The sequence below is a fragment of the Maylandia zebra genome, linkage group LG3 (genome assembly GCF_041146795.1).
Source record: "Maylandia zebra isolate NMK-2024a linkage group LG3, Mzebra_GT3a, whole genome shotgun sequence".
NCBI classification, from domain to species: domain Eukaryota; kingdom Metazoa; phylum Chordata; class Actinopteri; order Cichliformes; family Cichlidae; genus Maylandia; species Maylandia zebra.
Genome location: NC_135169.1, coordinates 26,579,326 through 26,606,967, shown reverse-complemented (window position 1 = coordinate 26,606,967; position 27,642 = coordinate 26,579,326). Strand labels below are relative to the sequence as shown.

The window sequence follows — 27,642 nt, the reverse complement described above, 5'->3', positions numbered from 1 at the left end:
AGAACGTCATGCGAGGAGCATATTTTTTAGGAAAGTCTAAGAAAGCGTGAAAGAGGTGTAGTCAGCAATGGCTCTCCAACAACTTGTGTGCTGGTTCAATGTGATTATCATACTTTTTTGCAAAGGTGAGAAACAAACACAATTTTTCTTCAGTTATTTTTTTCTCATTAGCTAGTTTAATTAAGATTAATTAGAGCTATAAATGTAAACTATTTGAAACATTTTTCTGTCAATACTGTGATAAATATCTAATATCGTATTTATAAAAGTACATTTAAACAGTTTAAAATCTGAAATCATCGGAAATGTTCACAGTGTGAAGACATCTGGGAATATTAATGTTTTTGAATCTGTTTGGGGTAAATATGCAGTTTATCATTAATAAAATAATAAAACACTAAGTTTTTGTACAAAGTATTGGTATCGGATCAGTATTGTCGATACCACGCTGCTAATATGATACAACAGTGAACCTGGAGGTGGTACAAATACTTTTGAGCTTACAATTCAAAATTATAAATAATAACTTTTTCTCTTTATAAATGATGTTGACTGTTTGACACCAAAGCATATTTAGATTAGGTTTAGGAAACATTTGGTTTATGATCCTTTACTATATTAACCCTTTACACTGATACACTATTGGGGTGTGACAGTACCAAGGACAAAGCACACATCATCTGTGAATTGCTTTGAGAAGAGAGCTCTGTTTGATTACCTGAGTGTGTAAATCTCGCTGTAAATCTGTGACAATAACACTTTTTTATTAACAAATCTATAATATAAAACATAAAATAATTGTTCAGCTGAGGTTATCAGAATATGATTAACATAATTATTACTACAATACTGAACAGAGTGACCTAAAACAACCATAAATGATTGTAGCGTTGGACCCCCAAGGTGGAGCACATAAACTCGACGCAGCAGTTGCCAGAGCACAGACGCTTTATTGTGTGACAAATAATACTGTGGTTTCGACCCTAGGCTCCGGACAAAGGCACTGTGTCTCGCTGCCACACCTTCCCAGCCAGCTGTCACTGTCAGAAAGCAGACACAGTCAATTTATGTACCTGTTCTCCCCGCCTCCGTGCCGCCCCATGAGCTCGCTGTGACGCTTTCTCCCCCGCAGCAGGCCAAATACCACACCCCCGTCACAATGATATTATTTTTTATGGAATAATTATTAACAAAGATCAGCATTTTTTGTCAAAAATGTTTTGATTTAAGAATTCACTGCAACGTTTCATATGTTTGCTTTCTCACAAGCACAAGATATCTTCTCTAAACTGGTTTTGTCTTTTTCCACTTTTAGGTTGCCACTCACAGTTGCCTGGTGAGCAAATGAAGGCATTTTGTTAAAAATCCTTCAAGTTTCATGTTTGTTTGTTTTTTTAACATGTTTGATAACAAGACAAAAACACCATCATCAGTTACATTTTATAATATAGCCTCTGACTAAAAACTCTCTTAACTTTACCATGCATTTTTCATATAATTATGTGGCGCTATGGTGTAATTTTAATTTCCTGAAAATACTTAGCAGAACTTAGTTGTAAGGATTTCATTTTATTAGGAAAAAACAAAGTATACAAAGTATTTTTTTTAACACTGGTGTCATCTTTTTAGGTTACAAAACTGCTCAATATGGAAAAACCTGCATGTTAATGTGGTTTTGTATCATATGCATCTGTATTTTCTTTAAGTGACATATATTAAAGAATAGTTTTTCATTAAAAGGTCTGATCAGATTAACTGGATAGTACAGGAAAGTACTGTCTTTGGTAATCTGACTAGGTTTACTAGGTCACTTGAAACCGATGATTTAATGTTTTTAAATAATTTCCAATTTCAACAAGATTTATATAAATGCTTCTACTATTTAAATGCAATATGCAAATACTATTACATTTCTTCTTGAATAACATTTAGAATATTATTCATCATTATAATAAACATTTGCATCAAAATCAATGTTGTTTTTCAAAATTAAATAATTTATGTTTGATTGGAGCAGCTGCAGCTGCCCAGCCAAGGTCACTCATGTCTTTAAGCTGATGCCAGAGGAGGTTTGGACCTCAGTAGTTAGTGAGTTAGTGAGCTCGTTAGAAAGATCCATCCTTTCATAAATGTTTCAAAAAGGTGGACTGCATGGCTAGATACTGTTTTTACACCTGTGAAAATGGAGCTGAAAAAAATTTAAATTAAAAAATTAAGAGGTGTGGCCCTTTACTTCCCTACTACTTCTGGTCTTGCATGTCTCAATAGAAGCAAAAACATACATGTTAGATAAATGTTGTGCTTGTTCATAAACAATTTATGTAAATGTTGTTTCTCATAATTGTGAAAGAGTTTTGTGATGATTTTCTTCTTGTCTCCTCTACAGAGCCAGTGGAGTTTAATATAGACTTGAACTTGCTCTTCCCAATATCCAGTCTGCCCTCAAATTTCATTGATCTGTTTAGAGGCTATGTGGAAAATGTGTCCTTCCCCCAAAACATCACTGAGTCTTTAATAATAGAAGACTTGAACTTCACCACATGTAAGAATTTTGTGCTCAGTCACATTTAAATGTGTTCATACTCTGGTGCATGATTTGTGAGCTGTGTTTGGTGATTGTCTTAAATGTGTTTATCAGGGTGCTATCCAAACTCCACTGGAGGACAGCAGTGTCAATGTGAGGACCAGTTTGCCTGGTCATGTGACAAGTGTGGCCAATACGGTGCATGCAGTAATGTCACCTCCCAAACCTGTGAATGCATCAAAGGGCTTCCTCCTGGTGGAGAGTTCTGTGAACCAATCGCAAGTAAGCCTCTGTCACGGGCCAGTTTCTAACTCCTTGCTCTGCAGCACACGCACCGCAAAAGTGCAAATTAACCAACCAAAAATAATTATTAAACTTTGGTTTGTTTGTCTTTTGTCATTGTTAGAAATGAGGGTGTGTTCTTTTTTCTTTTGTCTGTCTTTCATTTGTTTTTTTCTTCTTTGCCATTAATCATTTTTATCATTCACTAGAAAATGAACATTTTAAAGTCACAATTTTCCTCCATAGATGTTTCTTCATGTCCAACAACAACTCCTGGTATGTGAACATCCTTCTTGCTTCTTTGTTCATTCTTTAAAGTATTTTTTCCCCAGTAAATTTCATTACAAAGATGTGTAGTCATTTTACTTACAAACTGTACTTAAACAATCTTTCAACAATTCAATTTGTGTTAATAATTTATATAGCTTCAAATATAAATTTAAGCTACCTTTACTGACCAAAGCTTATACGGGGATAACATATAACCCCAGCACTTGAAGTGTTTGCTTCATCTCTTTAAAGCAAATACTTGATATTAAAGACATAATATGTAATTTTGCAAGGATGATGTAAATTACATATTATGGTTGCATTTGAAAAAAATAATTTGAAGAATAGAAATAGCTTCGTTCCCTGTTTCCATAGTCACAACACCATCAACAACATCACCTACACCAACATACAGTAAGACATTGGAAATGTATAGTGAAGAATGAAGGTCTTTGTGTGAGCTCCAGATTATGACTTGCACTATTAAATCTAAAAAAAAAAAAAAAAATCAATCACTTTTGTTTCAACAATACAGCTCTTTAAATGATCTAGAATCACATGTGACTTATGACTCAATTAGCTGTATTTCAACTTTCAGTTTAAGTGGTAGTAAATAAGGTTTGACAGTACCAGATTAGAACAGTGTGGAAGTGGGGAGCAGATGCATCATCAAAATTGTGTCTATGCAATAAACAGGGGCCATATAAGTGACAGCTTTTGTCAGCATTTTCTTGTAAATATCATCTCCTATCATTGTGTTATGTATATGTGATGGATTCCCCCCTTTTTCTGCTTCACAGCACCAATAGACTTTGATATAGTCCTTGAATTACACATCCCAGCATCCAGTGTGGCCCCAGATTTCAGTGATGTACTCAGACACATTGTGAGAAATGTCTCCCTAACCCCAGTCATCACTGAGTCTTTAACACTGAAAAACCTGACCTTCACCACATGTAAGGACTTGATGTTAATTTAAACTTTGTAATCAGTCATGTGTAATAGTGTTCATGTGATCCTGTATGCCTTATGAATTGTGTTTTGTGTTGTCTTAAAAAGGGTGCTATCCAAACTCCACTGGAGGACTGCAGTGCCGGTGTGAGGACCAGTTTGCCTGGTCATGTGACAAGTGTGGCCGATACGGTGCATGCAGTAATGTCACCTCCCAAACCTGTGAATGCATCAAAGGGCTTCCTCCTGGTGGAGAGTTCTGTGAACCAATCGAAAGTAAGCTTCTGTCATGGCGAGTTTCTAACTCCTTGCTCTGCAGCACACGCACCGCAAAAGTGCAAATTAACCAACCAAAGATAATGATTAAACTTTGGTTTGTTTGTTTTTGTCTTTTTACAGTATGACAAAAGAACTTTAGCTTTAACTTCTCCGTTCCAGTCCTCTCTTAGGTCTTTCTCTCTATTTTTTGCATATTAAGGTTTTTTTCCTCTTCATAGGAAACAGAGAAATGGTATATTTACCGTAGCAAGATACCCTACTATCCAAACTGCACAGACAAATTTTGTATTTGCTTACATTTGTTGAGCTTACTTTTAAATCTCATGACACCTGAAAAAGGTTACTCTATTGATTCTCACTTTCCTTGAGCAGTTCTGCTAAATGCATAGTGTTGACTCCAACTTTATTAATTTCCACCATGACCACATAGTCATGATGAGAAGGGCAAAAGGGTTGTTTTGAAGGTGTACACAGGAATGTGGGATGGCATTACTTTCTTATTAGGCAAGTATCTCCAAGCTGTCCACTAAAAGCAAAACCAGACTGCAGACAACAAAGAGTTAAATAATAGTGCAATTAATTGATCTTGCACAAATTTTATTTAATAAACTCCGTGCCCAAGCTTCATTACTGATTGTTCCCATCCAATTATAATTATAGGTCTGAGATTATTTCAAAACATTAAGACATGAGTGTATTTTTTTTTATTCAAAAAGTGAGCTGGTTCCATGGTTTCCCCGAGGAGGAGTCTGAAAACTGAAGGCTCTGCCTCCTATTCTACTTTTAAATATCTTGCACTCTGCAGTAATATCACCTCACAAACCTGTAGGTACATAAAAGGGCTTCTTCTCACTGGAGAGCTCTTTTTTTTTTTTTTTTTGCTTGTTTCACTAAAGAATAATAAAACCACTCCCAGATTTCATAAAACATAGAGAAAAGTAACAATTTCTTTAAAAAAAAACTTGTTTATTGCTATCACAATACCAGCCTTTTCAGAATTCATTGAGTTTTTCAGAATGACTTTTTTGATCCAGTTTTGAGATCCCTTCCCAGACGCCTTAATGCCCACTCACATCCTGGGCCATCTGATCTCAGGAATTCGCATGATAAGGTGGGGCCAGGTTTCACAATGAACTCACCCGAAACTCTGGCTGATTGGGACCCACACCCAGTTTCACACCTTGGCTCAGGCGATTAGAGGATCATCAGGGGGTCCTTTTGTCCCTCTGTGGGGGGATACTCCCACTAGGTTTATATCTGGGACTCTCCACCATTTGACCTTAGAACTGAAGAAGCTTCTCGGATGAGAGGTGAAACGTCTTCAAGCAACTTAAAGAAGTCCAGATGCTTTTCTTTGCAAACTCATTTGACTACGATGACCTGGATGACTGAGAACCTTCACAGACCTAAAACTATATAATAATTTCATAAGCTTAAATCAGAGGTATAACATGGGCTAAGACAGTGTAATAATCTCACATAATACAATCAGGTTTCTATGATATCTACTTTGGTATTTATTTTTCTGTTTTACTAAATTTTTTACCAACATATTTTCACTTTGTGTGCTCCCTGGGGAGTGTTTTTCCATAAATTTCTCATCCCCCCCTGAGGCAGTCTTACTCGCCTGATTTTGCATTTTGACAATAATTGGTGCCACAGACAATGTGCCTGTTTCACACTCACTCACATGAGCACACACAACGTTATTCACTTTTATTTCACTTTCCCTGACGTCCCAGACGATGGCCGCACAGAGTCCCGGACCTCACAATCCCGGCTCGTGGCTTTCTCTGAAAGACTTCTAGTCATCCGTGACGACAGCCAGGTGGTGTCCCGGACACCGGGCTTCACGGTCGCGGCTTTACCTTACAAAGCAACAAACACTTCTTTCGTTGGCTCTCCCAGAGAGACGTACAGTAGTTCCAAACTACTCTGCATATACGGAACACGGTTTACAGGGCTGTCCCCTTTGTACTTACGTGAAGTTGTTACCGCGTGGTCTCAGTCTTGAATCCATACATCCGTGCCCGCTGGGGGGAAGGCAGATGCTATTCAACCGGCCTGGCAGAAAATCTTGTGCCCTAGGTCTTTTGATAAGTATTCCTGGCTGACGTGAGACTTCAGCCCATCGTTCTCCTCCCCGATGAACTAGAATCCGGCTCGAAGGACCAATTTAATGTCACAGTTTTACCCCTGATACTGCTGGATAAAAAGAAACTCACCCAGGAACGAGGTCACACAGAGCTCAAATTTTCACTCACCGCAAGGGAAGCCGTTGTCTCCAAACCACTTCAACTTGCTTCCCTCTGCAAGCTGCTTTTATTGTTTATACTCATGAATATTCATGAAGCTTGTTGCTATGTTAGCTAAGACACAATATATGGTTACAAAGCATGTTGTGCAAGCGTTGTCATACGATGTGAATGCAGCCTCCCATGATGTTGTCGTTATCTTGTGACGCCAGGTGGCTTCCTTTATTGAGTGCAGTCTGTTCTTCTCAAGGCTGCTTGTTCCCTTTATGAAGTTCATGCACGTGCTCATATGCGTAGGTTACATAGGGAGCAAGCCAAGCCATTTTAGCTTTTGAAATGGTAACCTATAACATTTTAACTCTAATATAAACCTGTTGTTAGAAATAAGGGTGTATTTGTGTTCTTGTTTCCTTTTTTTTTTGTCTATTTCTGGTTTTCATCTTTGCTGTTATTCATTTTTGTCATTCACTAGAAAATGAAAATTTTAAAACCATAATTTTCCTCCACAGATGTTTCTTCATGTCCAACAACAACTCCTGGTATGAGAACATTCTTCTTGCTTCTTTAAAGTATTTTTTTGCAGTAAACGTCATTAACAAATGTGTAGTCACTGTACTTATTAACCTAAAATCTGTCAACAATTCTATTTGTGTTAATCATTTATCTATTCAAATATAAATTTAAGCTACCTTTACTGACCAAAGCTTATACGGGGATAATATGTAACCACAACACTTGAAGTGCTCTGCTGCATGTCCTTAAAGCAAACACCTGATATTCAAAACATAATATATAAGTTGCAACAGACATAATATGTAATGTTGCACAGATGATGTACATTAGATTTTGTGGCTGCATTGGAAAATATGATTTTGAAAGATAAAAAAATATGCTAAAATCTAAATTGCTGCTGTTTCCATAGTTATAACACCATCAACCCCACCCTTTACTACAGCAACAACCGGTAAGGCCTTTGAAATGTAACGTGAAGAATAAATGTCCTTGTGTGAGCTCCAGATTATCAGTTGCACTGTAAAATCTAAAACATGAATGACTTTTGTTGTACCAACACAGCTATTTATTTGGCTGCATTAGAAAAGTATACTGAAATCTGAACTACTGCTTTTTTCTGTTTTCACAGTCACAACAACAGAAGCAACAATTCCTACTTCACCATATGGTATGACGTATCAAATGAAAAGTATAAATGTCTTTGAGCTCTTGATCATCACTTGCACTTTAAAATGTAAAAAACTGCATCACCGCTGTTGTAACTACACCGCTATTTAACCGTCCGGTTTTGTGCACCCCATCCCCTTACTTTAGTGTCCCCGGTCAAAACTGACCAGTCAGTGTTAACAGTAATTAACATAACAAACATTTTTCACCACCAAATTCAGTTCAGTGGGCCGTCAGTGGGTCTTTCATTTGGTCATTCAGTGGGCCATTCAGGGGCTCACAGGCCAAAAATCTGTGCAAAAATGTGGATTCATTGTCATTTGTATTTGTCTGTTTAAGGGAAACCACATTCCTGAAATATCTGATTAACACTGCAACTTGAAGTTTTCTTAGTTCTTTCCAAGTCTTGTAATTCTAACAGAGTCCCATCCTTCAACTCTCTAAATACTGTATGAATGTTCTGTTGTTTTCACAAACTAGTCCTAGTTAATGTCTTTCTGAGTCAGGAGCAAATCCTTTGGAATTCTTATAGTGTTTTTATGGTGAAGCTCTTTTGACTGTCACTACTACATCTTTCAGTTCTGCTATACCTGGGTATCTATGACCTTAAATATTCTCCATGTTCTGTCCCCTTTATATCTTCTCTGTCTTTTTTTTTTTTTTTTTTTAGCTGTGCCGATCTTTTTAACAAGGTCTGGATCAACTCGATGTTATTGTTTTAGCGTGTCTGAAGTGTCTCTCCCTTAGCAAAATAGTGAGGATTTTGGTCATCTGGGAGGCACTCTCAAATGACCTGTAGAGCTGCTGCACCAAGTTCTGAAATCGACTGCAGCAGGACTATATTATTATTAGTTGTAGTAGTAGTAGTAGTAGTGTTAATTAATGCTGCAACTGATCAAAAATGTCACGGTTCGGATTGGATCACGGTTTTAAGTCACGGATTGGCTCAATTTTCGCATCAGTAAAAACAAAAAAATTAAAAAAATTAACATTTACTTATTGAAGTCTTTTTTGCCTGTTCAAAACATTCAACTCAAGACTCATTCCATGCAATTATTTAAAAAAAGCAATTATGGTTCAATATAGGACAGTATAAGGCTTTGTATCTACCACTGAATTCAATTCAATTTTATTTATAAATCGCCAAATCACAACAACAGTCGCCTCAAGGCACTTTATATTGTAAGGTAGACCCTACAATAATACACACTGCTCATTATATTGCACTCCGCTGTGATATAATGAGCAGTCACGGTCACGTAGCTTTCCGTTGCTACACCTATTTGTAGTAGTTAGGGCAATAGAAGATGCCTGGGACAGTTCAGCCACAACTTAAATCTCTTCCTGCTCATACATGCTTGAAACGATCTTGCCACTAAAGTGGACGCAAACAGGATATCATAGCGTGGCTCAAGCAGGTTCATCATAGTTTAAACCCCTTGTTTTGCACAATGAAATATGGCCTCCCGTCTGCAGCTAAACACCCCAATAGCTTTTGTAATAGCTTTTGCCTGGTCGAATGGGCAGCAAAGGGCTGCTTAAATACCGCAAACTCCTCTGCTCCTCCACTTAGACCGCTAGCGCTGGCCATATCTATCACTTGGCAGACCCACCACGCCCACCATACACATACTTTTTTTCTTCTTTTTCGAATCTTCGGATCACGTGCGTGCCAAACTGTAGAGTGGGATCGGTTCGGATTACGGATCAACCGTGATCTGTTGCACCACTAGTATTAATGTTAAGCAATTATCTTCAAGCTGTTCACTGAAAGCAATTCCAGGGTGCAGCAGACAGAAAAAAGATCATAGTTTTACCAGCCAACTTTGGAGTTATTCTTACAAAATATTTATTGATATCTTCAAGAAAACTTTTTCACATTTTCATTTTATGTTTGACTTGGGTCATCAATATATACGTCATCCCAATTTTGATTTATTTATATGTCTTCAATGCCGTAATTCTTTCTTGTGTTCTTAGCCTTACTATTTTTAAGGTGGTTCACTCACACTAAATGAACACTTAACATCTGAATCATGTATAATCCAAAAAATAGGGAGATGATAACTTCAATAAGTCAAAAGAAATCCACTTGTTATTGAAAAATGAGCATTCGGAAAATCAATTTTGTCAATAAGGATAGTACTGTCTTTGGTAATCTGACTAGGTTTACTAGGTCACTTGAAACCGATGATTTAATGTTTTTAAATAATTTCCAATTTCAACAAGATTTATATAAATGCTTCTACTATTTAAATGCAATATGCAAATACTATTACATTTCTTCTTGAATAACATTTAGAATATTATTCATCATTATAATAAACATTTGCATCAAAATCAATGTTGTTTTTCAAAATTTAATAATTTATGTTTGATTGGATCAGCTGCAGCTGCCCAGCCAAGAAAACTCATGTATTTAAGCTGATGCCAGAGGAGGTTTGGACCTCAGTAGTTAGTGAGTTAGTGAGCTCGTTAGAAAGATCCATCCTTTCATAAATGTTTCAAAAAGGTGGACTGCATGGCTAGATACTGTTTTTACACCTGTGAAAATGGAGCTGAAAAAAAAAATCTAAATTAAAAAATTAAGAGGTGTGGCCCTTTACTTCCCTACTACTTCTGGTCTTGCATGTCTCAATAGAAGCAAAAACATACATGTTAGATAAATGTTGTGCTTGTTCATAAACAATTTATGTAAATGTTGTTTCTCATAATTGTGAAAGAGTTTTGTGATGATTTTCTTCTTGTCTCCTCTACAGAGCCAGTGGAGTTTAATATAGACTTGAACTTGCTCTTCCCAATATCCAGTCTGCCCTCAAATTTCATTGATCTGTTTAGAGGCTATGTGGAAAATGTGTCCTTCCCCCAAAACATCACTGGGTCTTTAATAATAGAAGACTTGAACTTCACCACATGTAAGAATTTTGTGCTCAGTCACATTTAAATGTGTTCATACTCTGGTGCATGATTTGTGAGCTGTGTTTGGTGATTGTCTTAAATGTGTTTATCAGGGTGCTATCCAAACTCCACTGGAGGACAGCAGTGTCAATGTGAGGACCAGTTTGCCTGGTCATGTGACAAGTGTGGCCGATACGGTGCATGCAATAATGTCACCTCCCAAACCTGTGAATGCATCAAAGGGCTTCCTCCTGGTGGAGAGTTCTGTGAACCAATCGCAAGTAAGCTTCTGTCACGGGCCAGTTTCTAACTCCTTGCTCTGCAGCACACGCACCGCAAAAGTGCAAATTAACCAACCAAAAATAATGATTAAACTTTGGTTTGTTTGTTTTTGTCTTTTTACAGTATGACAAAAGGACTTTAGCTTTAACTTCTCCGTTCCAGTCCTCTCTTTGGTCTTTCTCTCTATTTTTTGCATATTAAGGTTTTTTTTCTCGTCATAGGAAACAGAGAAATGGTATATTTACCGTAGCAAGATACCCTACTATCCAAACTGCACAGACAAATTTTGTATTTGCTTACATTTGTTGAGCTTACTTTTAAATCTCATGACACCTGAAAAAGGTTACTCTATTGATTCTCACTTCTCTTGAGCAGTACTGCTAAATGCATAGTGTTGACTCCAACTTTATTAATTTTCACCATGACCACATAGCCATGATGAGAAGGGCAAAAGGGTTGTTTTGAGGGTGTACACAGGACTGTGGGATGGCATTACTTTCTTATTAGGCAAGTATCTCCAAGCTGTCCACTAAAAGCAAAACCAGACTGCAGACAACAAAGAGTTAAATAATAGTGCAATTAATTGATCTTGCACAAATTTTATTTAATAAACTCCGTGCCCAAGCTTCATTACTGATTGTTCCCATCCAATTGTAATTATAGGTCTGAGGTTATTTCAGAACATTAAGACATGAGTGTCTTAATGGATGGATGGATGGCTGGCTGGCTGGCTGGCTGGCTGGCTGGCTGGCTGAACACACAGCAAGATGAGAGTAGATAAGGGAGATCGCGACACAGACAGATGAAAACACAGGGCTTAAATACACAGAGGGAGCAATCAGGGAATGGGAAACAGGAGGGAAACACAGCTGCGGCAAATCAGGGCTAACGAGACAAGGGAAGCAGACATGGACCTTCAAAGTAAAACAGGAAACATAACACAGAGACGCACGGGGATCACAGATCACAAACCAGAACACTAAAACTCTAACAAAACCCACACAAAGAACCTAAACTAAGAATAATCCTTTAACCCATAAGGAAAAGCTAGAATATAATGAAATAAACAAAATCAAATTCATTATATTCTAGCTTTTCCTTAAACAAAATCAAAGAACCAAAACTACAAACCACTGGATCGATGACCCAGGCACTCTAACAAATAGTTGAACCTGAGGAGCCTGGCAGGTTAAGTCCTGCCATCCACAGCTGTTAATGGAAGCTCCAACCTAGATCCATACATTTGTTTATATAACTGTGTCAGTTTTAGTTGCCTGGAAAGGAGTTACACCAATACAGATCTACATATTAAATGATGTTGTTTACATTAAATCATCCAATGTCGAAGCACAACCTATCATTCTCTCAACCCTCCCAGTCTAAACTCTAAAATCACTTTAATACATTTTCTATTTTATTCTTAACATAGAAATCCCTTCACATTTCCTTCCTTCTAAGGGAGAGTTCTGTAAACTAATCACAAGTAAGCACTGAAATCTTCCAGCTGTTGCAAAAGATAAGTGCTTTCACCAAAAACATTAATAAATGTGTCTGACCAGCACAACATAGAATTATGGTTACTTAGAATCATTTATTAAACATCTGCTTCAGCGTGAACCTTTTGTTGTTAGAAATGAGGGTGTGTTCTTTTTTCTTTTGTCTGTCTTTCATTTGTTTTTTTCTTCTTTGCCATTAATCATTTTTATCATTCACTAGAAAATGAACATTTTAAAGTCATAATTTTCCTCCATAGATGTTGCTTCATGTCCAACAACAACTCCTGGTATGTGAACATCCTTCTTGCTTCTTTGTTCATTCTTTAAAGTATTTTTTTCCCCAGTAAATTTCATTACAAAGATGTGTAGTCATTTTACTTACAAACTGTACTTAAACAATCTTTCAACAATTCAATTTGTGTTAATAATTTATATAGCTTCAAATATAAATTTAAGCTACCTTTACTGACCAAAGCTTATACGGGGATAATATGTAACCACAACACTTGAAGTGCTCTGCTGCATGTCCTTAAAGCAAACACCTGATATTCAAAACATAATATATAAGTTGCAACAGACATAATATGTAATGTTGCACGGATGATGTACATTAGATTTTGTGGCTGCATTGGAAAATATGATTTTGAAAGATAAAAAAGTATGCTAAAATCTAAATTGCTGCTGTTTCCATAGTTATAACTCCATCAACCCCACCCTTTACTACAGCAACAACCGGTATGGCTTTCGAAATGTAACGTGAAGAATAAATGTCCTTGTGTGAGCTCCAGATTATCAGTTGCACTGTAAAATCTAAAACATGAATGACTTTTGTTGTACCAACACAGCTATTTATTTGGCTGCATTAGAAAAGTATACTGAAATCTGAACTACTGCTTTTTTCTGTTTTCACAGTCACAACAACAGAAGCAACAATTCCTACTTCACCATATGGTATGACGTATCAAATGAAAAGTATAAATGTCTTTGAGCTCTTGATCATCACTTGCACTTTAAAATGTAAAAAACTGCATCACCGTCATTGTAACTACACCGCTATTTAACCGTCCGGTTTTGTGCACCCCATCCCCTTACTTTAGAGTCCCCGGTCAAAACTGACCAGTCAGTGTTAACAGCTCTTAAATTAACATAACAAACATTTTTCACCACCAAATTCAGTTCAGTGGGCCGTCAGTGGGTCTTTCATTTGGTCATTCAGTGGGCCATTCAGGGGCTCACAGGCCAAAAATCTGTGCAAAAATGTGGATTCATTGTCATTTGTATTTGTCTGTTTAAGGGAAACCACATTCCTGAAATATCTGATTAACACTGCAACTTGAAGTTTTCTTAGTTCTTTCCAAGTCTTGTAATTCTAACAGAGTCCCATCCTTCAAATCTCTAAATACTGTATGAATGTTCTGTTGTTTTCACAAACTAGTCCTAGTTAATGTCTTTCTGAGTCAGGAGCAAATCCTTTGGAATTCTTATAGTGTTTTTATGGTGAAGCTCTTTTGACTGTCACTACTACATCTTTCAGTTCTGCTATACCTGGGTATCTATGACCTTAAATATTCTCCATGTTCTGTCCCCTTTATATCTTCTCTGTCTTTTTTTTTTTTTTTTTTTTTAGCTGTGCCTATCTTTTTAACAAGGTCTGGATCAACTCGATGTTCTTGTAGAGTTGAACTTTTTCTGCTACCTGCTGTGGTTAAAAGAGCTGATCTTTAAGCATTCGAATCAGGTTCTAACCGTGACACTGTCATGATCTCTGTGTAGTGACTGAACAAATTAGATTGCAGATATAAGCAGAAATAAGCTTATTGTTTTAGCGTGTCTGAAGTGTCTCTCCCTTAGCAAAATAGTGAGGATTTTGGTCATCTGGGAGGCACTCTCAAATGACCTGTAGAGCTGCTGCACCAAGTTCTGAAATCGACTGCAGCAGGACTATATTATTATTAGTTGTAGTAGTAGTAGTAGTGTTAATTAGTGCTGCAACTGATCAAAAATGTCACGGTTCGGATTGGATCACGGTTTTAAGTCACGGATTGGCTCAATTTTTGCATCAGTAAAAACAAAAAAATTAAAAAAATTAACATTTACTTATTGAAGTCTTTTTTGCCTGTTCAAAACATTCAACTCAAGACTCATTCCATGCAATTATTTAAAAAAAGCAATTATGGTTCAATATAGGACAGTATAAGGCTTTGTATCTACCACTCAATTCAATTCAATTTTATTTATAAATCGCCAAATCACAACAACAGTCGCCTCAAGGCGCTTTATATTGTAAGGTAGACCCTACAATAATACACACTGCTCATTATATTGCACTCCGCTGTGATATAATGAGCAGTCACGGTCACGTAGCTTTCCGTTGCTACACCTATTTGTAGTAGTTAGGGCAATAGAAGATGCCTGGGACAGTTCAGCCACAACTTAAATCTCTTCCTGCTCATACATGCTTGAAACGATTTTGCCACTAAAGTGGACGCAAACAGGATATCATAGCGTGGCTCAAGCATGTTCATCATAGTTTAAACCCCTTGTTTTGCACAATGAAATATGGCCTCCCGTCTGCAGCTAAACACCCCAATAGCTTTTGTAATAGCTTTTGCCTGGTCGAATGGGCAGCAAAGGGCTGCTTAAATACCGCAAACTCCTCTGCTCCTCCACTTAGACCGCTAGCGCTGGCCATATCTATCACTTGGCAGACCCACCACGCCCACCATACACATACTTTTTTTCTTCTTTTTCGAATCTTCGGATCACGTGCGTGCCGAACTGTAGAGTGGGATCGGTTCGGATTACGGATCAACCGTGATCTGTTGCACCACTAGTATTAATGTTAAGCAATTATCTTCAAGCTGTTCACTGAAAGCAATTCCAGGGTGCAGCAGACAGAAAAAAGATCATAGTTTTACCAGCCAACTTTGGAGTTATTCTTACAAAATATTTATTGATATCTTCAAGAAAACTTTTTCACATTTTCATTTTATGTTTGACTTGGGTCATCAATATATACGTCATCCCAATTTTGATTTATTTATACGTCTTCAATGCCGTAATTCTTTCTTGTGTTCTTAGCCTTACTATTTTTAAGGTGGTTCACTCACACTAAATGAACACTTAACATCTGAATCATGTATAATCCAAAAAATAGGGAGATGATAACTTCAATAAGTCAAAAGAAATCCACTTGTTATTGAAAAATGAGCATTCGGAAAATCAATTTTGTCAATAAGGATAGTACTGTCTTTGGTAATCTGACTAGGTTTACTAGGTCACTTGAAACCAATGATTTAATGTTTTTAAATAATTTCCAATTTCAACAAGATTTATATAAATGCTTCTACTATTTAAATGCAATATGCAAATACTATTACATTTCTTATTGAATAACATTTAGAATATTATTCATCATTATAATAAACATTTGCATCAAAATCAATGTTGTTTTCAAAATTTAATAATTTATGTTTGATTGGATCAGCTGCAGCTGCCCAGCCAAGAAAACTCATGTATTTAAGCTGATGCCAGAGGAGGTTTGGACCTCAGTAGTTAGTGAGTTAGTGAGCTCGTTAGAAAGATCCATCCTTTCATAAATGTTTGAAAAAGGTGGACTGCATGGCTAGATACTGTTTTTACACCTGTGAAAATGGAGCTGAAAAAAATCTAAATTAAAAAATTAAGAGGTGTGGCCCTTTACTTCCCTACTACTTCTGGTCTTGCATGTCTCAATAGAAGCAAAAACATACATGTTAGATAAATGTTGTGCTTGTTCATAAACAATTTATGTAAATGTTGTTTCTCATAATTGTGAAAGAGTTTTGTGATGATTTTCTTCTTGTCTCCTCTACAGAGCCAGTGGAGTTTAATATAGACTTGAACTTGCTCTTCCCAATATCCAGTCTGCCCTCAAATTTCATTGATCTGTTTAGAGGCTATGTGGAAAATGTGTCCTTCCCCCAAAACATCACCGAGTCTTTAATACTAGAAGACTTGAACTTCACCACATGTAAGAATTTTGTGCTCAGTCACATTTAAATGTGTTCATACTCTGGTGCATGATTTGTGAGCTGTGTTTGGTGATTGTCTTAAATGTGTTTATCAGGGTGCTATCCAAACTCCACTGGAGGACAGCAGTGTCAATGTGAGGACCAGTTTGCCTGGTCATGTGACAAGTGTGGCCGATACGGTGCATGCAGTAATGTCACCTCCCAAACCTGTGAATGCATCAAAGGGCTTCCTCCTGGTGGAGAGTTCTGTGAACCAATTTCAAGTAAGGATTTAGCAAATAATTTTTACGTGACCAGAGTGTGGTTATATACTCACAGAATGTATTCAAATATGTCTTGAATAAATTAATTTGTTTTGGACTAATTTCCTTCTTTTTCCATGGATTTTAATTTATTCTTCACAGCTTTTAATCCATGTCCAACTATTACAACTACACCGTCAATACCAACAATTACAAACACAACAACAAACACAACATCGACGACAACACCAACAACAAACACAACATCGATGACAACACCAACAACAAGCACAACATCAGCGACAACAACAACAACAAACACAACATCGACAACAAGCACAATATCAGCAACAACACCAACAACAAACACAACATCGACAACAAGCTCAATAGCAGCGACAACACAAACAACAAGCACAATAGCACCGCCAATACCAACAGCAAACATAACATCGACGACAACTCCAACATCAACAACAACAACAACATCGACGACAACAACATCAACGACAAAAACAACTACACTGATAACAGAGAGATTTAACATAACTATGGATGTTGAATTCAAGGAAGAATACAATCAGGAAACCAATGACTTTCACAAAACTGTTAGAGACACTGTAAGTCTTTATTTGCTGTTTTTCTGTGTCATTTAGTTTTCTTGTGTTCTCAATCTACTAACTGTATGGGATATTAATTCTTGTGTTTTGTCATTGTCTCAAACAGATCAGACGTGAAGGAACAAACCAAGGAATAGAAACAAAATTAATTGATTTCCGGTAACTCACAATGTCTTTGTTTTATTAACTTAACTATTCCTAACAAGGTTTTTTTTTCTTCGTCTTCTACTCCTTTTATAGTATGGTTATTGAAACATTCCACCTGTTTTTGCAAAGTCCTTTCACAAAACTGATATTTTAGTGTTAACTAGTTATGGGGGGATATTATCATCCTAACCCAATGAGATTAGTTAACAACCTCCAAGAACAACTGGTGTGTTGAAGACACTGAATTCGAAAGCAGGTGACCTGAAAGAAAGGATTATGCCTAAGTTGAAAACCTACACCCTCTGTGGCTGAATTTTAGGACTACATGAAGGGAAAGTCTCCTACATCATTACGTATAATCCCTAGTGTGACAATCACTAAAAACTTACCAGCTGATCTATAGTGGTCCTTGAGTGACCTTTTGAGATACTTGGCTACAATACGCAGAACACTCCATGGAGAGGAAGAGACTAAGATCAAAGCAGACTAGAGAGAAGTCAGCTAGGGGCGATCGTGGCTCAAGAGTTGGGAGTTCGCCTTGTAATCGGAAGGTTGCTGGTTCGAGCCCCGGCTTGGACAGTCTCGGTCGTTGTGTCCTTGGGCAAGACACTTCACCCATTGCCTACTGGTGGTGGTCAGAGGGCCCGGTGGCGCCAGTGAACGGCAGCCTCGCCTCTGTCAGTGTGCCCCAGGGTGGCTGTGGCTACAATGTAGCTTGCCATCACCAGAGTGTGAATGGGTGGACGACTGGATATGTAAAGCGCTTTGGGGTCCTTAGGGACTAGTAAAGCGCTATATAATACAGGCCATTTAGCTATTGAAATTACAGAAAGGTATGATGAAGAAAGAAGTACAGAAAAGAGGAAAGAAGTACAACAAGCTTTATATACCTGGGCCCTTAGAAACTGTCATGGTGCATTTTTTTTTATTCCAAAAGCACCCTGAGATAACTTTCTCCAGTGTGAGTAAAGTAGCCCTATGCATCCTGGAGTGCACCTGAAGTTACACAGAGGACTCCCACCTGAAGCGGGCGAGCCTTGGGTGCAGGCGGAGCAACAGGTGGGTGCTTTTGTCAGCTCCGGGGACCTCCGAGAGCCAGCTGGGTCCCGCGGACAATGCACTTGTAGTTGGCAGCATGCCACGACTTCCAGTGGAGCTCTTCCTCCAGCTGAGTGAAAGCTGCCTCCCGTCTGCTGAGTCCATTATATGGTCAGGTCATTCTGTCACAGTCTGACTGAGGCAGACTGCATGTATTGTGAAGAAGGACTCAAAAGCAGACCAAAACAGAATGTGCAACGTGACGTGGAATAACAAAAAACGAGCCGTTTATAAAGGCTCAAAATAAACTAAAACTCAAAATGCTGGGTCAAAAGATCCTACTGACACTACTCTTCAGTTGTTAAGATTTCAGATGAGATTTATTATCTGCGAAAGTGTCCCCATTCATTTTAAAATAATTTTTTTATTGAATTTTTCTGAAGTTAGGCACTTCATTTGAAGGCCACAATTTTCACATTTTATTTTCTGTTATTTTTAAATGGAGCCTTACTTTTAATGAGAATGCTGTGGAGGGTGAATGCAACATGGGTCCCAGCGGTAATCAGAGCACTCGGGGCAGCGATTCCTAAACTGAGCAAAAGGGTACAGCTGATCCCCGCAACGACATCTGAGGTCTACATCTAGAAGTGGGCAGTCCTTGGAACATCAAAGATCCTGCAAAGGACCCTCAAGCCTGCAGGCATCTGGCAGAGGACCTGAGCTTGAAGGGTCAAGACTGCCCACAGGGCGAGTCGGAAACTGATCATGTTGAACATTTCATAACCTACAAAAAGCCTTTAAATGAAGTCCTCGGGGTGTTCTTTTGTCACGTCGGCTATGACAGACGTGTGGAGTGGAGAGAGTGTGGACCCAAATGCAGACACTGACAACAAACTTAAACTGAAAACATGCCTTTAACTGGAGCAGAGCGAATAAAAATACAGGAATGCAATGACTAAACTAATATGACCTAAACAGAGAGGAAACTAGAAACAAGTAAAACGAAACTAAACAACTGAAACTCAAACTATGGACCATGGGACCCTTAGACCTGCAGTGAGTAATACACAGACAACCCACCAGCAAACAGCAGAAGATAAAGGGCGTAAATACACAGAGGGATAATGAGGGAATTAGACACAGGAGGAGAGCACAGCTGGGAGTAATCACACATAACGAGACAGGGAGGAAGCAAAACTGAAAACACTAGCATAGGACATGAGACCGTCAAAGTAAGAGGAAACACGAGAGAGGCACAGAAATACGAATTTGACAGTGAAACAAGGAGAAGCACAGACATGAAAACATAACTTGACTAGATGTGACACAAGGAAGACAGGAGTGGCACAGAGACAGAAACCTAAACATTACAAACTATAAATAACATAAGCAGGAAACAAGAGCGACAATCAAAACCACGAAAAACAACAAAACCAAGAACTAAATAAAAAAACAGAAAACATTGGGTCCCAGACCCAGTACCGTGACATCTTTGGCCCACTGTTGGCCATTGTGGCCCATGAATATCGACCTGTTGATGCAAGATATCTGGCTTCACTAACAAATGGACTGAATGCTTGGTTTGCTTTGGCAGCAAGATGAAGAGTGCTGGCCAAAGGCTGCGCTTTGTTACTGATTCTGTTTATTACCTTCAGCCATGAAGTGTACAATATATTTTATTTAATAAACTAGGAGGAAAGAATAAAAAGATATTAAAGCAGTAAACGTAGGTTACTTTTATGTGATGAAATGTCTTAGTCTATCCTGCCTCATCACAACGAAGACTTCACTGTAAACATTTCCATCTGTTAAGTTGTAAATTAATGTGACTGAGGGAAAACTCAACATGCAGTAAAACTGTCTCTACTACTCATTCTAAAAACATATAATCTGGAAATAGTCTGACATTTAGCCTTTACCCAGTAGAGAAAAAAATAATTGTTAATTATTTGCAATTTACTGTAATTTCTTTTTTTTGTTGTTGCCATAACTAAAGGCATTTGATGTTTTTGTTATTTGAGATGAAACTTGTTTGGCCTGTGTGAGTGAACACATAGCATGTGAGAACTTAAGAGTTGGCAACTCTTTTGTGGTTACATTCTTTTTAAAGGAATTCTGTTCTCTGTTGCAGGAGTGGAAGTACCATTGCCCAATATCAAGTCAGTGCTCCCTCTTCTATTACACCAGACTTTCAGACAACAAATTTAAACATATCCAACAACCTGGCAAAATTATACCCTGTAATATTTGAGGGTAAGGTAGTTTTTTACATTTATGCTTTCAAATGTTGTGAATATCTGTTGGTCCAGATAGTTGTTTAATAATTGTGTGACATTTTTGTCCTTAAAGCCTCGGGTCCCCTGACATTTTCGCCAAATGATGGATTTTATGAGCAAACAGTGACTGTAACATGTGGCCCTCCACCAGTGGATCTCAATTTTGGCAATGTCTCAGCAGCAGAGTGGAGACGTAATACGGTGCTCATATCTGAAGATGAAGAACACAGCATTAATTCAATTAAGGATGGAAAATCAACCTTAACTGTGTCCAGGTTTATTAGCGCTGACAATGGTAAGAAATGGGTTGGTGCATTTAATAGGAATACATTTTAATAGAATTTTTTTTAATTAAAATTAAAATTCTGCATCACAGTTTTCTCTTAGTACTCAGGCCAGAGCAACAGCAAAATTCTGATTGGCTGGGTAAAATTCATCTTACAGTGCAACGCAAGCATTGTCAGTGCATCAATCAGTCTGACCCGCTTTTGAAAAGAACAAATTGCAGAGAAAGTTTCACCCAAAAATAATTATAGTGCAGTCTGTCTTAGTGTAGTAAATATACCACTACAATTATTTTATGTATTGAAGAGGTATCCAATGGTTGGGCCTAAGTCTCTCACAGAAATACAGTGCAGAAGAATTCTGCCATGTTACTGAACCACCGCAATAAACTCTGATGAGAGCAAAATGTCTGGTGCGGAAAACTCTGTATACAGTATATATGTTCAGTGCAGATAGATATATAGTGTATAGGTATACATGTCATCCAAAAGATCCACAACACAGATCATACAAAAGAAATATGGTACAAAAGCCAAAAAATGTTTTCCTTTGCTGAGCTGTTACACTTCATGTGAGCAGTATATGCATTTTAACCAGTGATTTAAGGACCACAATAGCATCTAAACAAAGGGACGTGACATTTATAGGTACACTAATATTCTGATATACAGTTTTTCCTAGTTTCTATGGCTCACTTCTCAAATAATAGTTTAGTGATGCAAAAGAGTACCGCCATTGGTTGGGGGCAGACAAACAGTTTCCCCTCTTGGGTTTGCAAGCACATTATAACGGGTGTGCAGTTTATGACAATTTGTGGCCAAACAGAGTATTAGGTTTTTTTTTTTACTGTACTATTTTATTATTAATGAGCTGATATTCTACTTTTTAGTTCTGTGCAGTCCAGTTTCTTTTCCCTCACAATACATTGTAAAGAGTCCTTTCATTTCAATACAGAATGTAATATGTTCTGCTTTTAAGCATTTAAGCTATATTTTTAAACAATCGCAGTTGGTTATTCCCAGAAAAATTAGGGTTGGATTGCTAAAAAGTAAAGTTTCAGTGTATGAGGGCGGAAAACCAGGAGTATTCCAAAAATGTTATTGTTGTTGTTATTACAAATATTTTATACCTCTTTTGTTGGTTTAATTTGAAATTTTCACTTTTAATTACAGGAGTTTATGAATGTCGGCTGATGCGCACAAATGACAAAGCATTTTTTCGTCAGAAATCTGCAACATCATTCAGTCTGAAAACAAAACCCACAATCACAGTCTCACCAATCAGACAGTATGTGCAATGTTCCGGAGGAAGTGTGGCTCTGAATTGCAGTGTGAATGATGGGTATAAGGTTCAGTTTCAGAACATTTCTGCAGCAGGTAAGCCTGACACAAAAACACAAAAATCAACAAAAGGCAAATCTGTTACTGAGAAACATTTTATATTACAGCATTTTTCACAAAAGCATATTTAATGCAATTAATATTATTTTGTAACTTTTCGGTCTTGCTATTGTTCTGCTCTCTAGGATATTTTTAACTTACCTTTATTGTTGTTGTTTAGGCACTGGTACTTCCATTACCTATAATTATCCTACACCTCAAGGTTGTCAAGAAGGGGAAAAGACAGTCATCTGTCAGTTAAAAAACCAAACTGTATTTGCAAATACAATAACACTACAGTTATCCTCACAGAGTGAGTATTACTTAATACATTCAGATATTCACAAGTATGATCATGAACATGCATTCATACATACAAAATGAAAAATACATATTAAAACTGATGATGTATTTGTTCTCTCTCTGCATAGGTGCTTACTGTACAAATGACACATTTGGCCAAGGAGATATAGGTTACAAAGCTGCAGTGCCCTGTTCACAACCAAATAAGGTGGGAGAAATAACTGCAGTGTGCAAGGAAAATAGGAAATTTGACGATGTTGAAGACAACTGCATCCTGTTGCCAGTTCAGGAGCTGCTTGACCAGTCCCAGGTAACCTAGCGCTCTGGTTGTTTCCAACAACAGATAATGAATCATTGATTCAATTAAGGCAACACAATGCAAGTCAAATCAAATTACTTTTATTGTCACATCACAATATACTGGTACACTGGTACAGCACATGCGAGTGAAATTCTTGTGTGCAAGCTTCAAGCAACAGTCTTGTGCAAAATGCAAGAAACAAGAGAATTACAAGAATAGGAATATGAGAATTATAAGAATAAATATATGTACAACTATAATAATGTATGCACCTCATTAAGTGTGTGTGTGTGTACATATGTATAAAATATACAGAGGTCAGATGTAGTAATGGTCTGAGCCAAACCCTAATTTGGCAACTGTGATGGAGTTGGTGGGAGGTATTGTCCTGTATTGAACTTATCTTAGATAACATCCTACTCCCCAACACCACCTAAAATGGGTACACCATGCAACATCACAGAGGAAAGCACTGCCCACAACAGATTCATAGAGTATTATCCAACAGATGTTAAAAGACCTCATCTGCCTCAGAAAATAGAGAAAACTCTGGCCCTTCCTGTAAAGTGCAGTTGTGTTTTTAACCCACTCCACTTTATTGTCAGTGTTTTCTCTGAGGTATTTATGTTGTGGTGGTTTCATGGTCCTCCTAAAGTCCACAGTCAGCCACGAAATAGTAAAATCATATGGTCACTGGACACCTCTGCACATAGTGTGCCAGACGCAGCCTGCAAAAGGGACATGGGCCCATCCTCCTGTAGGCCCACAGTCCTGTAGGAGGTGCCATTGGGGGTCAGCTGCAATGGGTGTCGCACGTCAAATGGGAGCAGAGGCCCTGGCAGACTGATTCCCGGGTACCAAGACTAGCAAATAATTATGTGTAATAATAATTCTATATCAGTATATTGGCTGTATGTAATGAATGAATATCTGTACTGTTGATGCACAGTGGTCCTGTGTGTGTGGTCCAGTGTTCTCCTTAAAAAGGGAATGAGAAAAATGCATCAGAAGCCTCATATGTGATTTTAAAGCAAGTGCATCACTTATGCTTAAACCTGCAGGAAAACTAGAAGAAAGTAAAATAAGTAGAATATATAAAATTATTAAGTGGAGTTAACATGTAACATTGTTCTTTCCTCTGTTCAAATCTCACAGTTCTTGACTGCCGCTACATTGCCAGTATTTTTGGAACAGCTCAAGAACGTCACTGTCAATTTTACTGAAGAAGTGATTACATCTCCTGCCAACGTTAAAGCTATTGTGAGAATACTCAGCAATGTCGCCAACAAATCTTCATCCCTCGATATCTCAATTAGCAGAGATTCAATGGAGGTATGTTGATTAGATTGCAGACGTTTTCACATTCTGAACAGTTAATGTTTTTAATCTAAAATCATTCTTTTCTCTTTACTATAGAATGTCTTGATAACAGCAGGGGTTCTCACCATCAATGGAACAAAGCAAGCATGGAACTTTCTCAATAACAATGACACCAAAAGCATCTCAAACAACACTGATGTTAAAAGTGTTAGCTCATCATTTTTGGACTCCCTTGAAATAATAACATCTCGTCTTGTCAATGCAACTTTTGACATTATGACAGGCTTTATTCAGTTAAACAGAACTACATTCACAGACACTTTCAATGCTGAATTTAATTCTTCAGTGACAATACAAATACCAGAGTCTAATGGAGATAACAAAACAATCACTATGATAGTATTTAACTCCTTAGATAACGTACTACCTGCAAGAGATGAGGCCAATTCATCGCTCAAGTCCATAAACGGCAGGGTTGTACTTGTTCAGTCCACTGGCCAAATCAATAATATCTCTTTCACATATGACATTTTAAATGATACACTGGAAAACCCTGAATGTGTCTTCTGGAACTTCAGCCTCTTTGATGGTCTGGGAGGATGGGACGGCAAGGGCTGCGAGTTAGTGTTAAACATAAATGAAACAGAAACTGTCACCTGCAACTGCAACCACCTGACCTCATTCTCCATCCTCATGTCACCGAACAGTCCGAAGAAACTCTATTTGGACATTATAACCTACATTGGAGTTGGCATTTCAATGGGATCCTTGGTCATATGTCTCATCATTGAAGGCCTCATTTGGAGAAAAATAAGAAAGAATGAAACCTCTTACTTGCGTCATGTTGCCATTGTTAACATCGCCGTTTCCCTCCTGATTGCAAACATTTGGTTTATCATTGGAGCGGCCATTTCAGATGCAGAAGTTAAAAACCCCCCAGCATGCACTGCAGCTACCTTTTTTATCCATTTTTTCTACCTAGCCCTGTTCTTCTGGATGCTGGCCTCAGCTATGCTGCTGCTCTACCGTACAACTAATGTTTTTGGTGGGGGTTTGTCTAAAGCATCTATGCTGGCCATTGGATTTTTTCTAGGCTACGGAGCTCCTCTCATCATTGCAACAATAACTATAGCTGCAACTGCACCTGACAACGGATACATTCGAGAAGATACCATATGCTGGCTCAACTGGGAAAAGTCCAAAGCTCTGCTGGCATTTGTGATTCCTGCACTTTTAATAGTGGTGATAAACCTCATTATCCTGGTTGTGGTTTTGTACAAAATCATAAGGAGAAGGGTTGGAACAACTGCTGCACAAGCAGAGGAAAAGCACGTCTTAGTGGTTATTGCCAAAAGCTTGGCTGTGCTCACACCATTTTTTGGCATAACTTGGGGTTTGGGAATTGGAATTCTGGCTGATCCACCAAATGAAGGAATCCATATTGCATTTGCATTCTTCAATTCACTACAGGTACAAATTCATTTTTTCCCCTATCTGTATACCATGATAGTAGCATCTTTAATCACTAAATCCTTGATAACTCATGTTACTCTGTTTTTAAAAAAAGGGCTTCTTTATTTTGGTGTTTGGAACACTGCTGGACGGTAAGGTACGTACAGCTCAATTTTAAGAACAGAAATATAAATTCTAATAATACTGCACTAAAATCCACTTCCACTTTCAGTGCCATGTCATGGTTTCTCTGTAAGCCCGTTTAAATGGCTACTCAGACTTGAGGATAGAAGTAGACAAGTAGCAGACGGGACCATTTAATAAATAACAGTTATGTGCATATGCTCATATTCCACACAAGAACACACACAAAAAAATATAATGAACATCACCATAGTGCAAAAACAATACAAGATAGTTTGCGTATAGTGTTTGGCTTGGCAATAAGAACAAATTTATCAAATTTCTGTGACTTCTATTTTAGTGTTCTAACATTTGACATTTCATTTATCAGGTGCGGTCAGCAATGGCATCATGGTCACAACCGTCCAGAAGTAGGACAGGGGTAAGAACAAGTTTCCCTGTCATGGGCTTCATGTTCCTTTTTTCTTTCCTTTCTTGTTAATCACAGCTAATTTGCTTTTTGTTAATATTGTTTGATTTGCTTTTTGTTTTGTTTTTTTAGAGCACAAGTGCTGGAAACTCAACATCAAGTCGACTTCGATTTTTAAGGAACTGGAGACGTGGAAGACGTGGAAGAGGTAAAGAACCATCAAGGAAACCATCAACTTAATTTCTCTGTAAAAATGAAGTGAAAGCTGTGTGTTTTTAGGTGTGCTTGTACTTTGATCAGGCAGTCCAACAGGGAAAATAATAATTCGATGCTTTTTGCATCAACACATACAAAATGTCATTTAAAAAAATGTTATTTATACAATTATTTAATCTGCCACCGAAACTACAGCTTCCTGGTGTAGTACTGTTCCTACTGTTGTATTTTTTTTTTTGAATACACAACACAGAATAACTTCACTCTTTTTTTTTTAGATGGCTATCAGACGACATCCAGTGCATCCAGTGATTTCCATTCCGCTAGCAACACATAATGTGTGCAGAAAACTGTGGTTATTCAGATAACCAACAAGTCGGCTCCCCCCCCCCCCCCCCCCCCTTTTTTTTGCCATATTTACAATAAGTTAATCTGTGATGGTTTTATTTATATATTAAATAATATTGAATCCTACAAGAATCTGGCTTGATTTTGAAGAAAATTTAATTAAGAAAAACGTATGTGATTGCTACAATATTTTTGAATGGCATAATAAATGTTGGAATTGTAATTATAACTTGTTATTTATCTTTGATTTTGATTTGAATGCATGATTATCACATGTCACAGAGTACATATTTGCAATTAGTAATACATTTTTATTCATCTGTTTTAGAGGAAGAGTTAAGTTTACTTATTCTAAAGAGTGAGTATATCCATGTAAAATAAAATGCTTAAGTTTCCAGAAGGTTCTCAATTATATATATATATATATATATATATATATATATATATATATATATATATATATACATATATACATATATACGTGTGTGTGTGTGTGTGTGTACATATATGTGAAATAAAGAATATACAGAGGTTAGCAATTGGATATTGTGCAAAAGAAATGGCATTTATGTACACTATGGAGTGTAGAACCTGTGACTCTGTGTCTGAGGCAAAATTTCCCAGATTTTAATCGAATCGAATCTAGAAATCAGTGACGATACCCAGCCCTAATGGCCTTACAAACCCAACAGTGAGATCTTAAGAGATCCGCAGTCTACGGGTTTTCAATGGG

The 27,642-nt window shown here is 37.5% G+C and overlaps 1 protein-coding gene across 1 annotated transcript; it reads left to right on the top strand.

The window, feature by feature from the left end:
• On the top strand, positions 1-27,237 carry LOC106674789 (uncharacterized). Its single transcript, XM_024799151.2, has 30 exons — positions 1-125; positions 1,316-1,336; positions 2,387-2,542; positions 2,639-2,806; positions 3,053-3,082; positions 3,877-4,032; positions 4,136-4,303; positions 7,071-7,100; positions 7,484-7,525; positions 7,703-7,741; positions 10,500-10,655; positions 10,752-10,919; positions 12,674-12,703; positions 13,110-13,151; positions 13,329-13,367; positions 16,273-16,428; positions 16,525-16,692; positions 16,834-17,291; positions 17,398-17,450; positions 20,608-20,729; positions 20,826-21,047; positions 22,210-22,413; positions 22,598-22,729; positions 22,848-23,029; positions 24,176-24,352; positions 24,437-25,810; positions 25,908-25,949; positions 26,307-26,357; positions 26,478-26,553; positions 26,840-27,237. The coding sequence occupies exons 1-30, from the start codon at positions 68-70 to the stop codon at positions 26,896-26,898; spliced, it is 4,779 nt and encodes a 1,592-aa protein (XP_024654919.2). The 5' UTR covers positions 1-67; the 3' UTR covers positions 26,899-27,237.
• The last annotated feature ends 405 nt before the right edge of the window (positions 27,238-27,642 follow it).